This window comes from Leucoraja erinacea, chromosome 6 (genome assembly GCF_028641065.1).
Source record: "Leucoraja erinacea ecotype New England chromosome 6, Leri_hhj_1, whole genome shotgun sequence".
NCBI lineage: Eukaryota > Metazoa > Chordata > Chondrichthyes > Rajiformes > Rajidae > Leucoraja > Leucoraja erinaceus.
Genome location: NC_073382.1, coordinates 80,554,059 through 80,566,513, shown reverse-complemented (window position 1 = coordinate 80,566,513; position 12,455 = coordinate 80,554,059). Strand labels below are relative to the sequence as shown.

General features: G+C 42.5%; 1 protein-coding gene across 1 annotated transcript in view; it reads right to left on the bottom strand.

Annotated features, from left to right (window-relative positions):
• Window positions 1-12,455, bottom strand: part of myo16 (myosin XVI) — a 278,895-nt gene that overhangs the window by 78,325 nt on the left and 188,115 nt on the right. The window contains exons 17-22 of the mRNA XM_055637409.1: window positions 11,852-11,969; window positions 7,601-7,672; window positions 7,367-7,508; window positions 5,708-5,780; window positions 3,730-3,882; window positions 1,313-1,513 (exon numbers count right to left, since the gene is read on the bottom strand). Coding sequence (XP_055493384.1) covers window positions 1,313-1,513; window positions 3,730-3,882; window positions 5,708-5,780; window positions 7,367-7,508; window positions 7,601-7,672; window positions 11,852-11,969 — 759 coding nt within the window. The remainder of the gene's footprint in view (window positions 1-1,312; window positions 1,514-3,729; window positions 3,883-5,707; window positions 5,781-7,366; window positions 7,509-7,600; window positions 7,673-11,851; window positions 11,970-12,455) is intronic.

The window sequence follows — 12,455 nt, the reverse complement described above, 5'->3', positions numbered from 1 at the left end:
ATCTCTGGAGAGAAGGAATGGGAGACATCTCGGGTCTGAAGAAGGGTTTCGACCTGAAACATCAACCGTTCCTTCTTTCCAGAGATGCTGCTTGTCCCGTTGCGTTAATAACATTGTACCTTGCCTTACTCTAGTTTAGTACCTGCAAGATCCAGCATTCAGTCTGTTGAAAACAATCTTAAAACTGACGGCGTGTCCCCAAAATGCTCTTGTACTGAAACATCAATCACCTGGCCTGGCTCATTGAGCAACACAAGCCTCTTTCTGCACCTCCCTTCCTTTCATTGGCTGTTGTGCCTCTTCCTGAGCCAATCAAATGTTTTAAATGTCCCTCCATTATTTGTGAAAAGTCTTCTTCCAATAACAATCAGCTCTTTCTCTCAACTCTTATGCCATTTTTTCAAGAATTCTCAGTTTTTCAAGATATAAATCCTCTCAAAATGGCTGCTCACCAACTTCCTCCCCAAATTTTGAAGATGAAAAAAATCTCCCACAGTTCTGCATCTGTCCGTCCATTTATTGGCTGCTCTGCCTCTCCCTCAACAACTCAAATGTCTACTTCTTAAATGTCACTCATTACTTGGGAAAAAAAAAATCCTCTTTCCAATCACATATATATATTCTTTCTCTCAATTCTCAGCTTTCTCTTCTTTTCTCGACCCCACTGCCGCTTTTATGAAAGTGCCTGCATAGAAAGGAACTGCGGATGCTGGCTAAACTGACGATAGACACAAAAAGCTGGAGTAACTCAGTGGGACAGGCAGCATAGGTGACGTTTCGGTTCGAGATCCTTCTTCAGACGAAAGTGCTTTCTCTCCTCTCAAAACGGTTGCTCACCTACACTTGCCTCGACTGCTGAAGGCGAAAACAGTCCCCTGCTACCACAACCCTATATCACACTTACTCTTTCACTACACTTTCCCCTGCAGTTGCTGGAAATGTACCTTCTTCCCTTTCACCGCATCCGTTCCCCTCAAGCGGGAGTTAATTAAAACAGCAGACCAACAATTCAGCAGCAAATTTTTACATTAGTCCATGGATAATTTACTGTAGTAATGTCTATTAGTGCCATGCAAGAGAATCTTGAGGTGCTCTTGATATATAATATGCTAATCTTCACTGGAGAAACACTGCCATCTCTCTTACCCAGACTAGAGTACGCTGCACAAAATTATTCTGAGATTACATTGTACAGGGAGACAATCTTGTAATTTATCTTGAATTTCGTTAATAAAACTAATGATTTCTACGAATCTAAAAACTGACCTTAATTACACATTTATGAACTAGTCTCTCATTTTTGTAAACTTACCCGTCCTGCGTAATGCATGATTGTGAAGGCTAAAGCTTGATCTTTTGATGGGTTGGTTTCATTTCCACCCTTTGTGGATTTGTACACAGTGTTGGGTTGAGCTGATTCTATATAAGTTTGCAGACATTTTCTGAGGTTTTGTTCTGTTGATCGAAGAGTTTCACCTTCTTCATCAAGTATTGATAGTAAGCCACCAGGTTTCTGAAATAATAAAGCACTTCTTTGGATAAATTAACAACGTGACCAGAACAAATCTTAATGAGAAAATAGGTGTTCCTATGAGATAAATGTGGGTTCCTCTCTTCTGTCGTAGAAGGGACCCTCACATGTGTCTCCTCTGAAAATGTCAGATTCGAATGTAGCTTGGTAATTATAGAAAGAACCAATGCTACATGTTTCCATGGAACACAGGCATTATGCTTTATATTTCCCCAGTTTAGTTTATTGTCATGTGTACTGAAGTACAGTGAAAAGCTTTTGTTGCGTGCTATCCAGTCAGCAGAAAGACAATACATGATCACAATCGAGCCATTTGCAATGCAGAGATACATGATAAGGGAATAACGTTTAGTGCATTGTAATGCCCCTGTCCCACTTAGGAAACCTGAAAGGAAACCTCTGGAGACCTTGCGCCCCACCCAAGGTTTCCGTGAGGTTCCCGAAGGTTTCCGTGAGGTTCCCGGAGGTTTTGGTCACTCTCTCTAATGGTCGAAAGTGGTTTCGCATAGTCGAGGCTTGTTCTATGTTCCTGTGATTATTTCAACAAAACCAAAACCGGCCTCGGCTAAAAATAGGTTGCCGTTTGGTCGAAGCAGTGGAGTGGGGTTGCTATTTACTTACAGGCAATCGAAGGCAATCTCCTTCGCTGACCAGCCATTTTAATTGGCTCATTGGAGTTTTCAGCAAAGATCCTGTAGGATCTTTGGTTTTCAGGACCTAGAAGATCCGCTGGAAGGTAAAATGCCCGCTAACTTTATTAAACTTCTTAAAACTGTCTCCACTCCTTCTGCCCCCTTCTCCCCCTTCTCTCTCCCCGTCTCCCCCTTCTCTCTCCCCTTCTCTCCCCCCTTCTCTCTCCCCTTTTCTATCCCCTTCTCTGTCCTTCTCTCCCCTTCTTTCCCCTTCTCTCCCTCCCTCCCGCGCTCTCTAAAGGACTTACTGTGCTCTGTGGCAGCCGTTTACCTTCCTCTTCATCGCGCAGACAGTGCTCCTCTGCTGTCCCTGTCCTCAACCTTTGCGATGTGTGTGTGTGTGTGTGTGTGTGTGTGTGTGTGTGTGTGTGTGTGTGTGTGTGTGTGTGTGTGTGTGTGTGTGTGTGTGTGTGTGTGTGTGTGTGTGTGTGTGTGTGTGTGTGTGTGTGTGGTCAGTAGCAAAGATCCTGTAAGATCTTTGGTCAGTAGATGCAGCTCACGCTTCGGTCGAGGCTTTCCAGGCAAGTGGCCAAAACACCTGGCGACTCATGGAAACCTAGGGTGGGGCGCAAGGTCTCCAGAAGTTTCCGTTCAGGTTTCCTATGTGGGACAGGGGTATAAGGAATGATGATAAAGCACACACACCAAAATGCTATACTTCCAGCGGCGGAAGTCCGCAGGAACTGGAGGACAGAGATGTGTGGTGCGTCCGTCACCGTTCCCGTTGGAAACCAGCACCACTGCATCGTTAATGTTTTCAACAATGATGATGATGCAAGGTAAAGCCAGGAAAGCCCGATCAAGGATAGTCCGAGGGTCACAAAAAAAATACAGTAATAGTTCAGCACTGCTCTCTGGTTGTGGTATGATGATTCAGTTGCCTGACAACAGCTGGGAAGAAACTTTTTTCCTATTTAATACTTTCCAATTTATAAATGAAATTGATTGCCCTCATTTGTGACATTTTCAGCAAATTACATTCAGAAAATTATTTTCGTAATTCAACAGGAAATTACTCAGACTTAAAATGTGAGCCAAATCAGTTTTTCAATAGAACAATTATATCTGCAAAGAAGAAAGACACGAAACGATGGAGTAACTCAACGGGACAGGCAGCATCTCTGGAGCGATGGAATGGGTGACTTTTCAGCTCGAGTCCCTTCTTCAGAATGAGAGTCAGGGGAAAGGGAAATTAGAGATATTGAAAGGTATGGTGAGAAAATGAAATCAAAGCAGATGATAAGGCTTGTCAGAACGAGGAGGAGAACTTCTTCAAAGTATGCTTACCTTGAGGCCATAGACTCCCTCTCCCCGACTCTCAGTCTGAAGAAGGGTCAAGACCCGAAACGTCACCTATTGCTTCTCACCAGAGATGCTGCCTGTCCCACTGAATTATCCAGCATTTTGAGTCTATTTTTGGTGTAAACCAGCATCAGCAGTTCCTTTCTACGCATTAAATCTGCAACTTTGAATATTAATACCTAATTGAAAGTTTTCAAAGTGTACCTGAAAAAAGAAGTCCAAGATTGCATTTTGGTTGTCCAGAAAGTTTGCCTGTTCCAGGGTGGTACCTTCTTGAATATTTTCCATTTGCTGCTGTTGAAAAAGTGTTTCATGTACATACTGATGGATCTTCTCATTAGTCATATTGATACAAAGCTGAGGAAGAGAAAAAATGCCTTTCAGGTTTTGTGCACGCTTCCAACAAGAATGAAAAATATAACATAACTCACTTTATAAATTTTTTCTTTTTGAAACATACACTACATTGGCTTCCTGGTAAGGACCTCTTCCTATTGAGAGTGGACATCGCCAATTAGTCCATATGTTGCTTTGATTTTTCTAATAATTACCTACCCGTGGTTTGAAATGTGGAGTAATCTAAGCAATGAGTGCCTGGCTATGAGCTGTAAAGCACTTGTCCCACTTAGGTGATTTTTTCAGCGACTACAGGTGACTAGGCTGTCGCCACATGGTCGCAGGGTGACACCTGTATGGTCGTGAGTTGTCTCCTCAAGTTGCCAAAAGAGTCGTAACGTTTTTCTGGTTGCCGCTGGATTTTGAAATGTTCAAAACTTTTTGGCGACTGTGGACTTGACATAGCTTGTCTTCTCCTGTCGTAGGTGCATGGTAGGTTGTCGCCAGGATGATGCAGGTTGTCACCAGTTGTTGTTGGTTGTCGCCGGATGCTGACTTCGGTGAATTCCATTGGCGACTACCTACATCAACCGGCGACAGGTACCGGCGACTGAATTGTCTTCAGTTGTCTTCGGTTGTCGCTGACAGGGTCATTGCTTGTCGTAGCTTGTCGCGGGTGGACGTAGGTTGACTGGTTGTTTTTGGTTGTCACCTAGGTTGTCGTAGGTGTGGTCGTAGGTGGACGTCCGAATGGGTCGCCAGTTGTCGGTAGCTTGCCGTAGCTTGACATAGACCAGGTGGTAGCTTGCCATTGACATTGTCATAGGGGAGGGGTTCAGTCGCCACATTCTTGGTGACCTGCTACGACTGTGACAGTTGCCGGCAGTCGCCGAAAAAATCACCTAAGTGGGACAGGCCCTTAAGCCACCACAATGATATATCACCACACAATTAGGATACGACTATTGATATCTCTAACTTCTAGTAACCCTTGCATTCCATATCTCTCCGCCCATCCCCCACCCTAGTTCTCCGACTAGTTTCACTGTCCTCCTGATTAATGTAACGGATTTCATGCCTCCTTGTCCGCTTCCCCTCAGCCAACAATGAACCATCCTACATTTCCTTGTCATTGTCTGCTTTGATCTGTTGCTTTCACACCTTGCATTTCCATATCTCTGGACTCCCTCTCCCTGACGCTCAGTCTGAAGAAGGTCTCAATCCCAAAACGTCACCCATTCTTTCTCTCCAGAGATGCTGCCTGTTCCGCTGAGTTACTCCAGCATTTTGTGTCTATCTTTGGAGTAAACCAGCATCTGCGGTTTCTTCCAACACTATGATCAATTAAGTTCTATTGAGTTAATTACACATTCTCATAAATTATCATTTCTTTCTGTAGGAATGAACTGCAAATGCTGGTTTAAACCGAAAGTAGACACAAAAAACCGGAGTAACTCAGCCAGTCACACAGCATCTCTGGATAAAAGGAATAGGTGACTTTTGGGTCAAGACCCTTCTGAAGAATGTCATCTATTCCTTCTCTCCAGAGATGCTGTCTGACCCGCTTGATTACTCCAGCTTTTTGTGTCAATCTTCAGTCTTTTCTTTCTGTTTGTTTTTATCTGTCAGTTTTACAAATGTCTAATTATCTTCACAAAGGAATCATTAATCGTTTATTGTAACTGATCCAAGGCTTGCAGCACATCAGTGTTGATTCTTTGCTTATTTATCACGGTGGAGGGATCAATTTGGACAAATGACTTAAATATGTGCGATAATACTGAGAATATCAATATCCAAATCATTAACCAAAATCCATGTTGCTGTTCCTATTTGGACTTCCCACCTGTTCATAACCATTCTTCTGGAAATCTTCAAAGCCAAATGTGTCCAATATCCCAACGTTAAGAGTTGATTTGCTGTGAGCAGAAGAACACAGAGATGATACCATTTATGAAATCCAAAGTAAGCAACATCAGTGTTGGCAGACACGTTGGCTTAAACTTCACATTTTACCCAGGATCAATTTTCTTGCAACAAAAAAACAGGCAATTTTCCATAGATAGACACAAAATGCTGGAGTAACTCAGTGGGGCAGACCATCATCTTGACCTGAAACATCACCCATTCCTTCTCTCCAGAGATGCTGCCTGTCCTGCTGAGTAACTCCAACATTCTGTGTCTATCTTCAGTTTAAACCAGCATCTGCAGTTCATTCCTGCATACAGGGAAGTTCCCATGATATTTGTAGGTGAAATATGGAACGATCTTTAAATACCTAAAACAAATCAGCTGTTGAAACAAGTCCTTATATCTTTGATGAGATAATGAGTAAAATATTTTACCATTAAAGCTTCAGATTACCCTTAATAAGTTAACATAAGAAGTTCACAAAATCTATTGTGGCACGGTGGCGCAGCGGTAGAATTGCTGCCATAGACAATTCGGCCCTTCGAGCCAGCACCGCCAATCACTGTGATCATGGCCGATCATCCACAATCAGTACCCCATTCCTGCCTTCTCTCCATATCCTTTGACTCCGCTATCTTTAAGATCTCTATCTAACTCTCTCTTGAAAGGATCCAGTGAATTGGCCTGCACTGCCTTCTGAGGCAGAGAATTCCACAGATTTACAACTCTCTGGGTGAAAAAGTTTTTCCTCACCTCCGTACTAAATGGCTACCCTTTATTCTTAAACTATGGCCCCAGGTTCTGCACTGCCCCAACATCGGGAACATGTGTCCTGCCTCTAGTGTGTTCAATCCCTTAATAATCTTATATGTCTCAATAAGATTTCCTTCTCATCCTTCTAAATTCCAGTGTATACAAGCCTAGTCGCTCCATTCTTTCAACATATGACAGTCCCGCCATCCTGGGAATTAACCTCGTGAACTTACGCTGCACTCCCTCAATAGCAAATTAATTTTGGTTAATGCGGGCAGTTTGATTTTAAGATTCAACACAACCAGAATATCAAAATGAAATTCTTCAGTTAATGAAAGAATATTTCTTCTTCCTTATCCTATCTCTAATGCCAATGTCTCATTAATGACGTGAGTGAATGACTTATTCTGCAATCACATCAGTTCCTCGAGTTGCAATTGGTAGCATGGACATATCCATCCCCAGATAGTTGCTCTCTTTCTCAGGTGCTACTTAGAAAACAAGGACATGATTTGCCAGCACGGTGGTGCAGTGGTAGAGATGCTGCCTTACAGCGCCAGAGAACCAGGTTCGATCCCGATGACGGGCGCTCCGATTTCCTCCCACACTCCAAATCGTAAAGGTTTGTAAGTTAATTGTCTTTGGTGAAATTGTAAATTTGTCCCCAGTGTGTAGGATGGTGCGAGTGTTTACAGGGTGATTGCTGGTCGGTGTGGACTTGGAGAGTTGAAGTGCCTGTTCCCACGCTGTATCTCTAAAGTCTAAAATCTAAGGATTTTGCCATCAAAAATGTTAAGGGAGAAGCTCACAAAGAAAAGTGACTCAGAGGCAACTGACATACCTTGCCATATTATTGTGATTTTGGAGGTAGTAATTAATATGGTCCACCAAGAAGTGAAATAAACGACCATAAAGTGTCTTTGCCAGCAGGTCTCGGTAAAAATTTGCCACATCAACTGTGTGCCTCCTGAAAATCACATCTCCTTGAGTGGGGGGAAAAAAAAATTGCAAAATTATTCAGTTCATTTTCAAACTTGTAAACAAAAACTAAATATCAATTCCAGTAGCAATTTACCTTTAGAATAATGAATGTCAGAGGTTAAAGCTGAATTGAACTCATCAGGTGACACTTGCAGAATACCAGCCACTGAAAAAAAATGTACTTTAGAATTAGTTTTTTTTGGGATCAGTTAAGACGGTTTCTAGAAAGGCAGTCAACTGTTATAAATATTATTAAAATATTTGTAAAACTGTTAGGCTTTTCCACCTAAGTAATAACAACATCAATTATTTTCACAGAGTGAATTTGTATTTTTTTAGAAACATAGAAAATAGATGATGCAGGAGTAGGCCATTTGGCCCTTTGAGCCAGCACCGCCATTCAATATGATCATGGCTGATCATCCAAAATCAGTACCCCGTTCCGGCTTTCCCCCCATATCTCTTGATTCCGTTAGCCCTAAGAGCTAAATCCAACTCTCTCTTGAAAACATGCAGTGAATTGACCTCCACTGCCTTCTGTGGCAGAGAATTCCACAGATTCACAACTCTATGGGTGAAAAGGTTTTCCTCATCTCAGTCCTAAATAGCCTACCACTTATTCTTAAAATGTGACCCCTGGTTCTGGACTCCCCCAACATCATGAACATTTTTCCTGCATCTAGCTAGTCCAATTCTCCAAGAATATTATATGTTTCTATAAGACCCCCTCTCATCAGTCTAAATTCCAGCAAATACAAGCCCAGTCTACCCATTCTTTCATCATATATCAGTCCTGCCATCCCAGGAATTAACCTGATGAACCTACGCTACACTCCCTCAATAGCAATAATGTCCTTCCTCAAATTAGGAGACCAAAATTGCGCACAATACTCCAGGTGCGGTCTCAGCAGGGTCCTATACAACTTCCTGCTCCTAAAATCAAATCCTCTCACAATGAAGGCCAACATGCTATTAGCTTTCTGCACTGCCTGCTGTACCTGCATGCTTACTTTTGAGGGACTGATGTACAAGCACACCCTGGTCTCGTTGCACCTCCTCTTCTCCGAATCTAACACCATTCAGATAACAATCTGTTTTCCTGTTCTTGCCACCAAAATTGATAACCTCACATTTATGCACATTATACTGCATCTGCCATGTTTCTGCCCACCCACCCAACCTATCCAAGTCACCCTGCAGCCTCATAGCATCCTCCTCGCAGCTCACACTGCCACCCAGCTTTGTGTCATCGGCAAACTTTGAGATGTTACATTTAATTCCCTCGTCTAATTTTTAATATATATTGTAAACAACTGGGGTCCCAGTGCCGAGCCTTGCGGCATCCCACTAGTCACTGCTGCCATTCTGAAAAGGACCCGTTGATTCCTATTCTTTGCTTCCTGTCTGCCAACCAATTCTCTATACCCTACCCTCAACAACATGTGCTCTAAGTTTACACACTAATCTCTTGTGTGGGACCTTGTCAAATACTTTTTGAAAGTTCAGATACACCACATCCACTGGTTCTCCCTTATCCATTCTACTTGTTACATCCTCAAAAAATTCCAAAAGATTAATCAAGCATGATTTCCTCTTCATAAATCCATGCTGACTTTGACCGATCCTGTCACTGCTATCCAAATGTGCTGCTATAACATCTTTAGTCATCGACTCCAGCATCTTCCCCACTACTGATGTAAAGGTAACTGGTCTATAATTCCCCGTTTTCTCGCTCCCTCCTTTCTTAAAAAGTGGAATTACATTGGCTACCCTCCAGACCACAGGAACTGATCCAGAGTCAAGAGAACATTGGAAAATGATCACCAATGCATCCACAATTTCTAGGGCCACCTCCTTGAGTACTCTGAGATGCAGACAATCAGGACCTGGGGATTTATCTGCCTTCAGTCCCAACAGTTTACCTACCATCATTTCCGGACTAATGTGGATACACTTCAGTTCCTCCCTCCCACTAGATCCTCAGTCCCTGAGGACTTCCGGGAGATTGATTGTGTCTTCCTTAGTGAAGACAGAACCAAAGTACTCGTTTAATAGTCGATTTATATTTGATTCTTTGGTAAAGCTGATGTGATGCAGTTTTCCACATGAACAGACTGATGCAACTGTCAGCCGGGAGATATTGTAGATTGTGGATTGCAAAGTGAAAGAAAGTGAATAACTGAGATTCTCTTCCTCAAGAAGCTGTGGAAACTAGGTCATTTATGTCATTCATTGTTCTAAAGATCAGAGACTGAGTGTGGAATGGTGGACATACTCAAGCAGATAAACTTCTCCTAATGATGGGTCAGCACAGTTGCGCAGCGGTAGAGTTGCTGCCTTACAGCGCTTGCAAAGGCGGAGATCTGGGCTCAATCCTAACTACAGGCGCTGTCTGTATGGAGTTTGTACGTTCTCTCCGTGACCTGCGTTGGTTTTCTCTGAGATCTTTGGTTTCCTCCCACACCAAAGACGTACATGTTTGTAGGTTAATTGGCTTGGTATCATTGTAAATTGTCCCTAGTGTGTGTAGGATAGTGTTAGTATGGGGGGGATCACTGGTCGGTGTGGACTCGGTGGGCTGAAGGGCCTGTTTCGGCTCTGTATCTCTAAACTAAACTAAACTAAACTGTGACCGCTTAGGTTTTCTCTGAGTGTTCCAGTTTCCTCCCACGTTCCACAAATGTGCAGGTTTGTTGTTTAATTGACTTCTGTAAATTGTCCCCAGTGTGAACAAGTTTGCGCGGGTCAGCGTAGACTAGGAGGGCCAAAGGGGCCTGTTTTCACGCTCCATCTCTAAACAAAACTAAAACACACGCGCCCCTTACGCCTTTGCTTATTTGATCGCCGAGATTGCAGGGAAGAGTTGGTGTCTGGGGTTATGGGGAGAAGGCAGGAGAATGGTGAGAGAGGGAGAGATAGATCAGCCATGATAGAATGGCGGAGTAGATGTGATGGGCTGAATGGCCTAATTCTGCACCTATCACATGACCTTATAAGACATGAAAGTTGAACTATTTGGTTTTATGTTCATGATGAATTTCATTCAATTGAATAAGTTAAACATTTAACTAAGAAGTTAGAGGTTAACCACTTTTTGGTGCATTAATCAAATGCTGCGTGTAGCATTAACACCTTGAAAGATCATAGAATGATACAGCACAGGATCAGGCCCATTGGCCTCCACTGATGCTGCCTAACCCTGCTGTGTTCTTCCAGCAATTTATTTTTAATCGCACTTCTCCTTTAAACATTCTCCCCTCTCTCCCCAACCCTCTAGTATTTAACATTTCCTTTCAGGGAAACAGACTTTGATTATCCGCCCTATCTCTGCCTTTCATAATGTAATATATTTCCATCAGGTTGTCCTTCAGCCTTTCATACTCCAGCGAAAACAATCCAAGTCAGTCCCATCTCTTGTTATGGTTTATACACTTTAATCCATAAGAAAGTTGTAGAGGTTGGGGAAACCTACTGTATAGTCCAGGTCTGCTTCCCTTTCCCTCTGAAATATTGGTACACGATACTAGGTATTGTGTAGGAAGGAACTGCAGATACTGATTCACACTGAAGATACTGGAGAACTCAGCGGGACAGGCAGCACCTCTGGAGAAAAGGAATGGCCGATGTTTCGAGTCTGGACCATTCTTCAGACTGAGAGTCAGGGGAGAGGGAGTCTAGATCTATGGAAAGGTAAGGTGTGAAAATGACAGATCAAAGCAGACGATGTTCAAGGAAATGTAGAATGGTTCATTGTTAGCTAAGGGGACGGTGACAAGTTTAGTTTATTTTAGAGATACAGTGCGGAAACAGGCCTGTCGGCCCACCAAGTCCGAAGCGACCATCGAACCCCGCACAATTATCCTCCACACACCAGGGACAATTTACACTTATACCAGCCAATTAACCTACAAGCTTGAACGGCTTTAGACTGGGAGGAAACCGAAGATCTCGGAGAAAAAGAACGCGGTCACGGGGAGAACGTACAAATTCAAAACAGACAGCACCCGTAGTCAGGATCGAACTCGGCTCTCTGGCGCTGTAAGCGCTGTAAAGCAGCAACTGTACCGCTGCGCCACCGTGCTGTCAAGGAAGCATACAATCAGAAAAATTAATCAGAAGGACAGTGAAACTAGTCAGCGAACATGGATGGGGGAGCGACAGAAAGAGTGGGAATTTGAAGTTAGAGAAGTCAACATTCATACCGCTGGGTTGTAAGCTGTCCAAGTGAAATATGAGGTGCTGTTTCTCATATGAGGTATTGTGCTGGCTCTAGCTGCTGGTTTATTTTGGATACTCTCCAAACGTTCTACAGACAGTAACTGCTTCAGACTGCAAGGATACTGACCTTGTTCTAATAATTGCACATCTGACACACATGCTGTTTCGGTATCTGTAAGGGTCAAAAACTGGATGTCCCCCAGTAGCAAGATTGCAGATAGAATCAGAAACAGGCTATCAATTTCCTAAATCAGAAAAGAAGACAAGGAGAAGCACATGGTTATTTGAACTGCATATATATTGATTTTCATGTTCAAATACAAAATAATAATTTACATTTTAATAATTTTAAGATTCAGAAATATCTTGCACGATCTTGCTATAATCTAATGAATAAATTAAATTTCCATTAATTAGTTCATGAATATTTGTTTTCTTCATTGATTTGAATTTTTTCAAGCGACAGATTGATAATTTTTTTTTTGTGGTATTTTCTGCTCCTGTGCCTTTGTTTTTTTTAAATTTATTTGTCCCAATATTGATCACAATTTTAAAATATGTCAAGAGAAAATTAACTATTGATTAACGTTCATTGGCCTGATTTAAAAAAAAATAATTTCAAGCTGAAGACATCACTGGTAAGCAACATTTATTGGTCATGTACAATTGACTGGCTAGAAAATTGGCTTCATGGAAGGAAGCAGAGGACGTGGAGATGATGTTTCCACTAT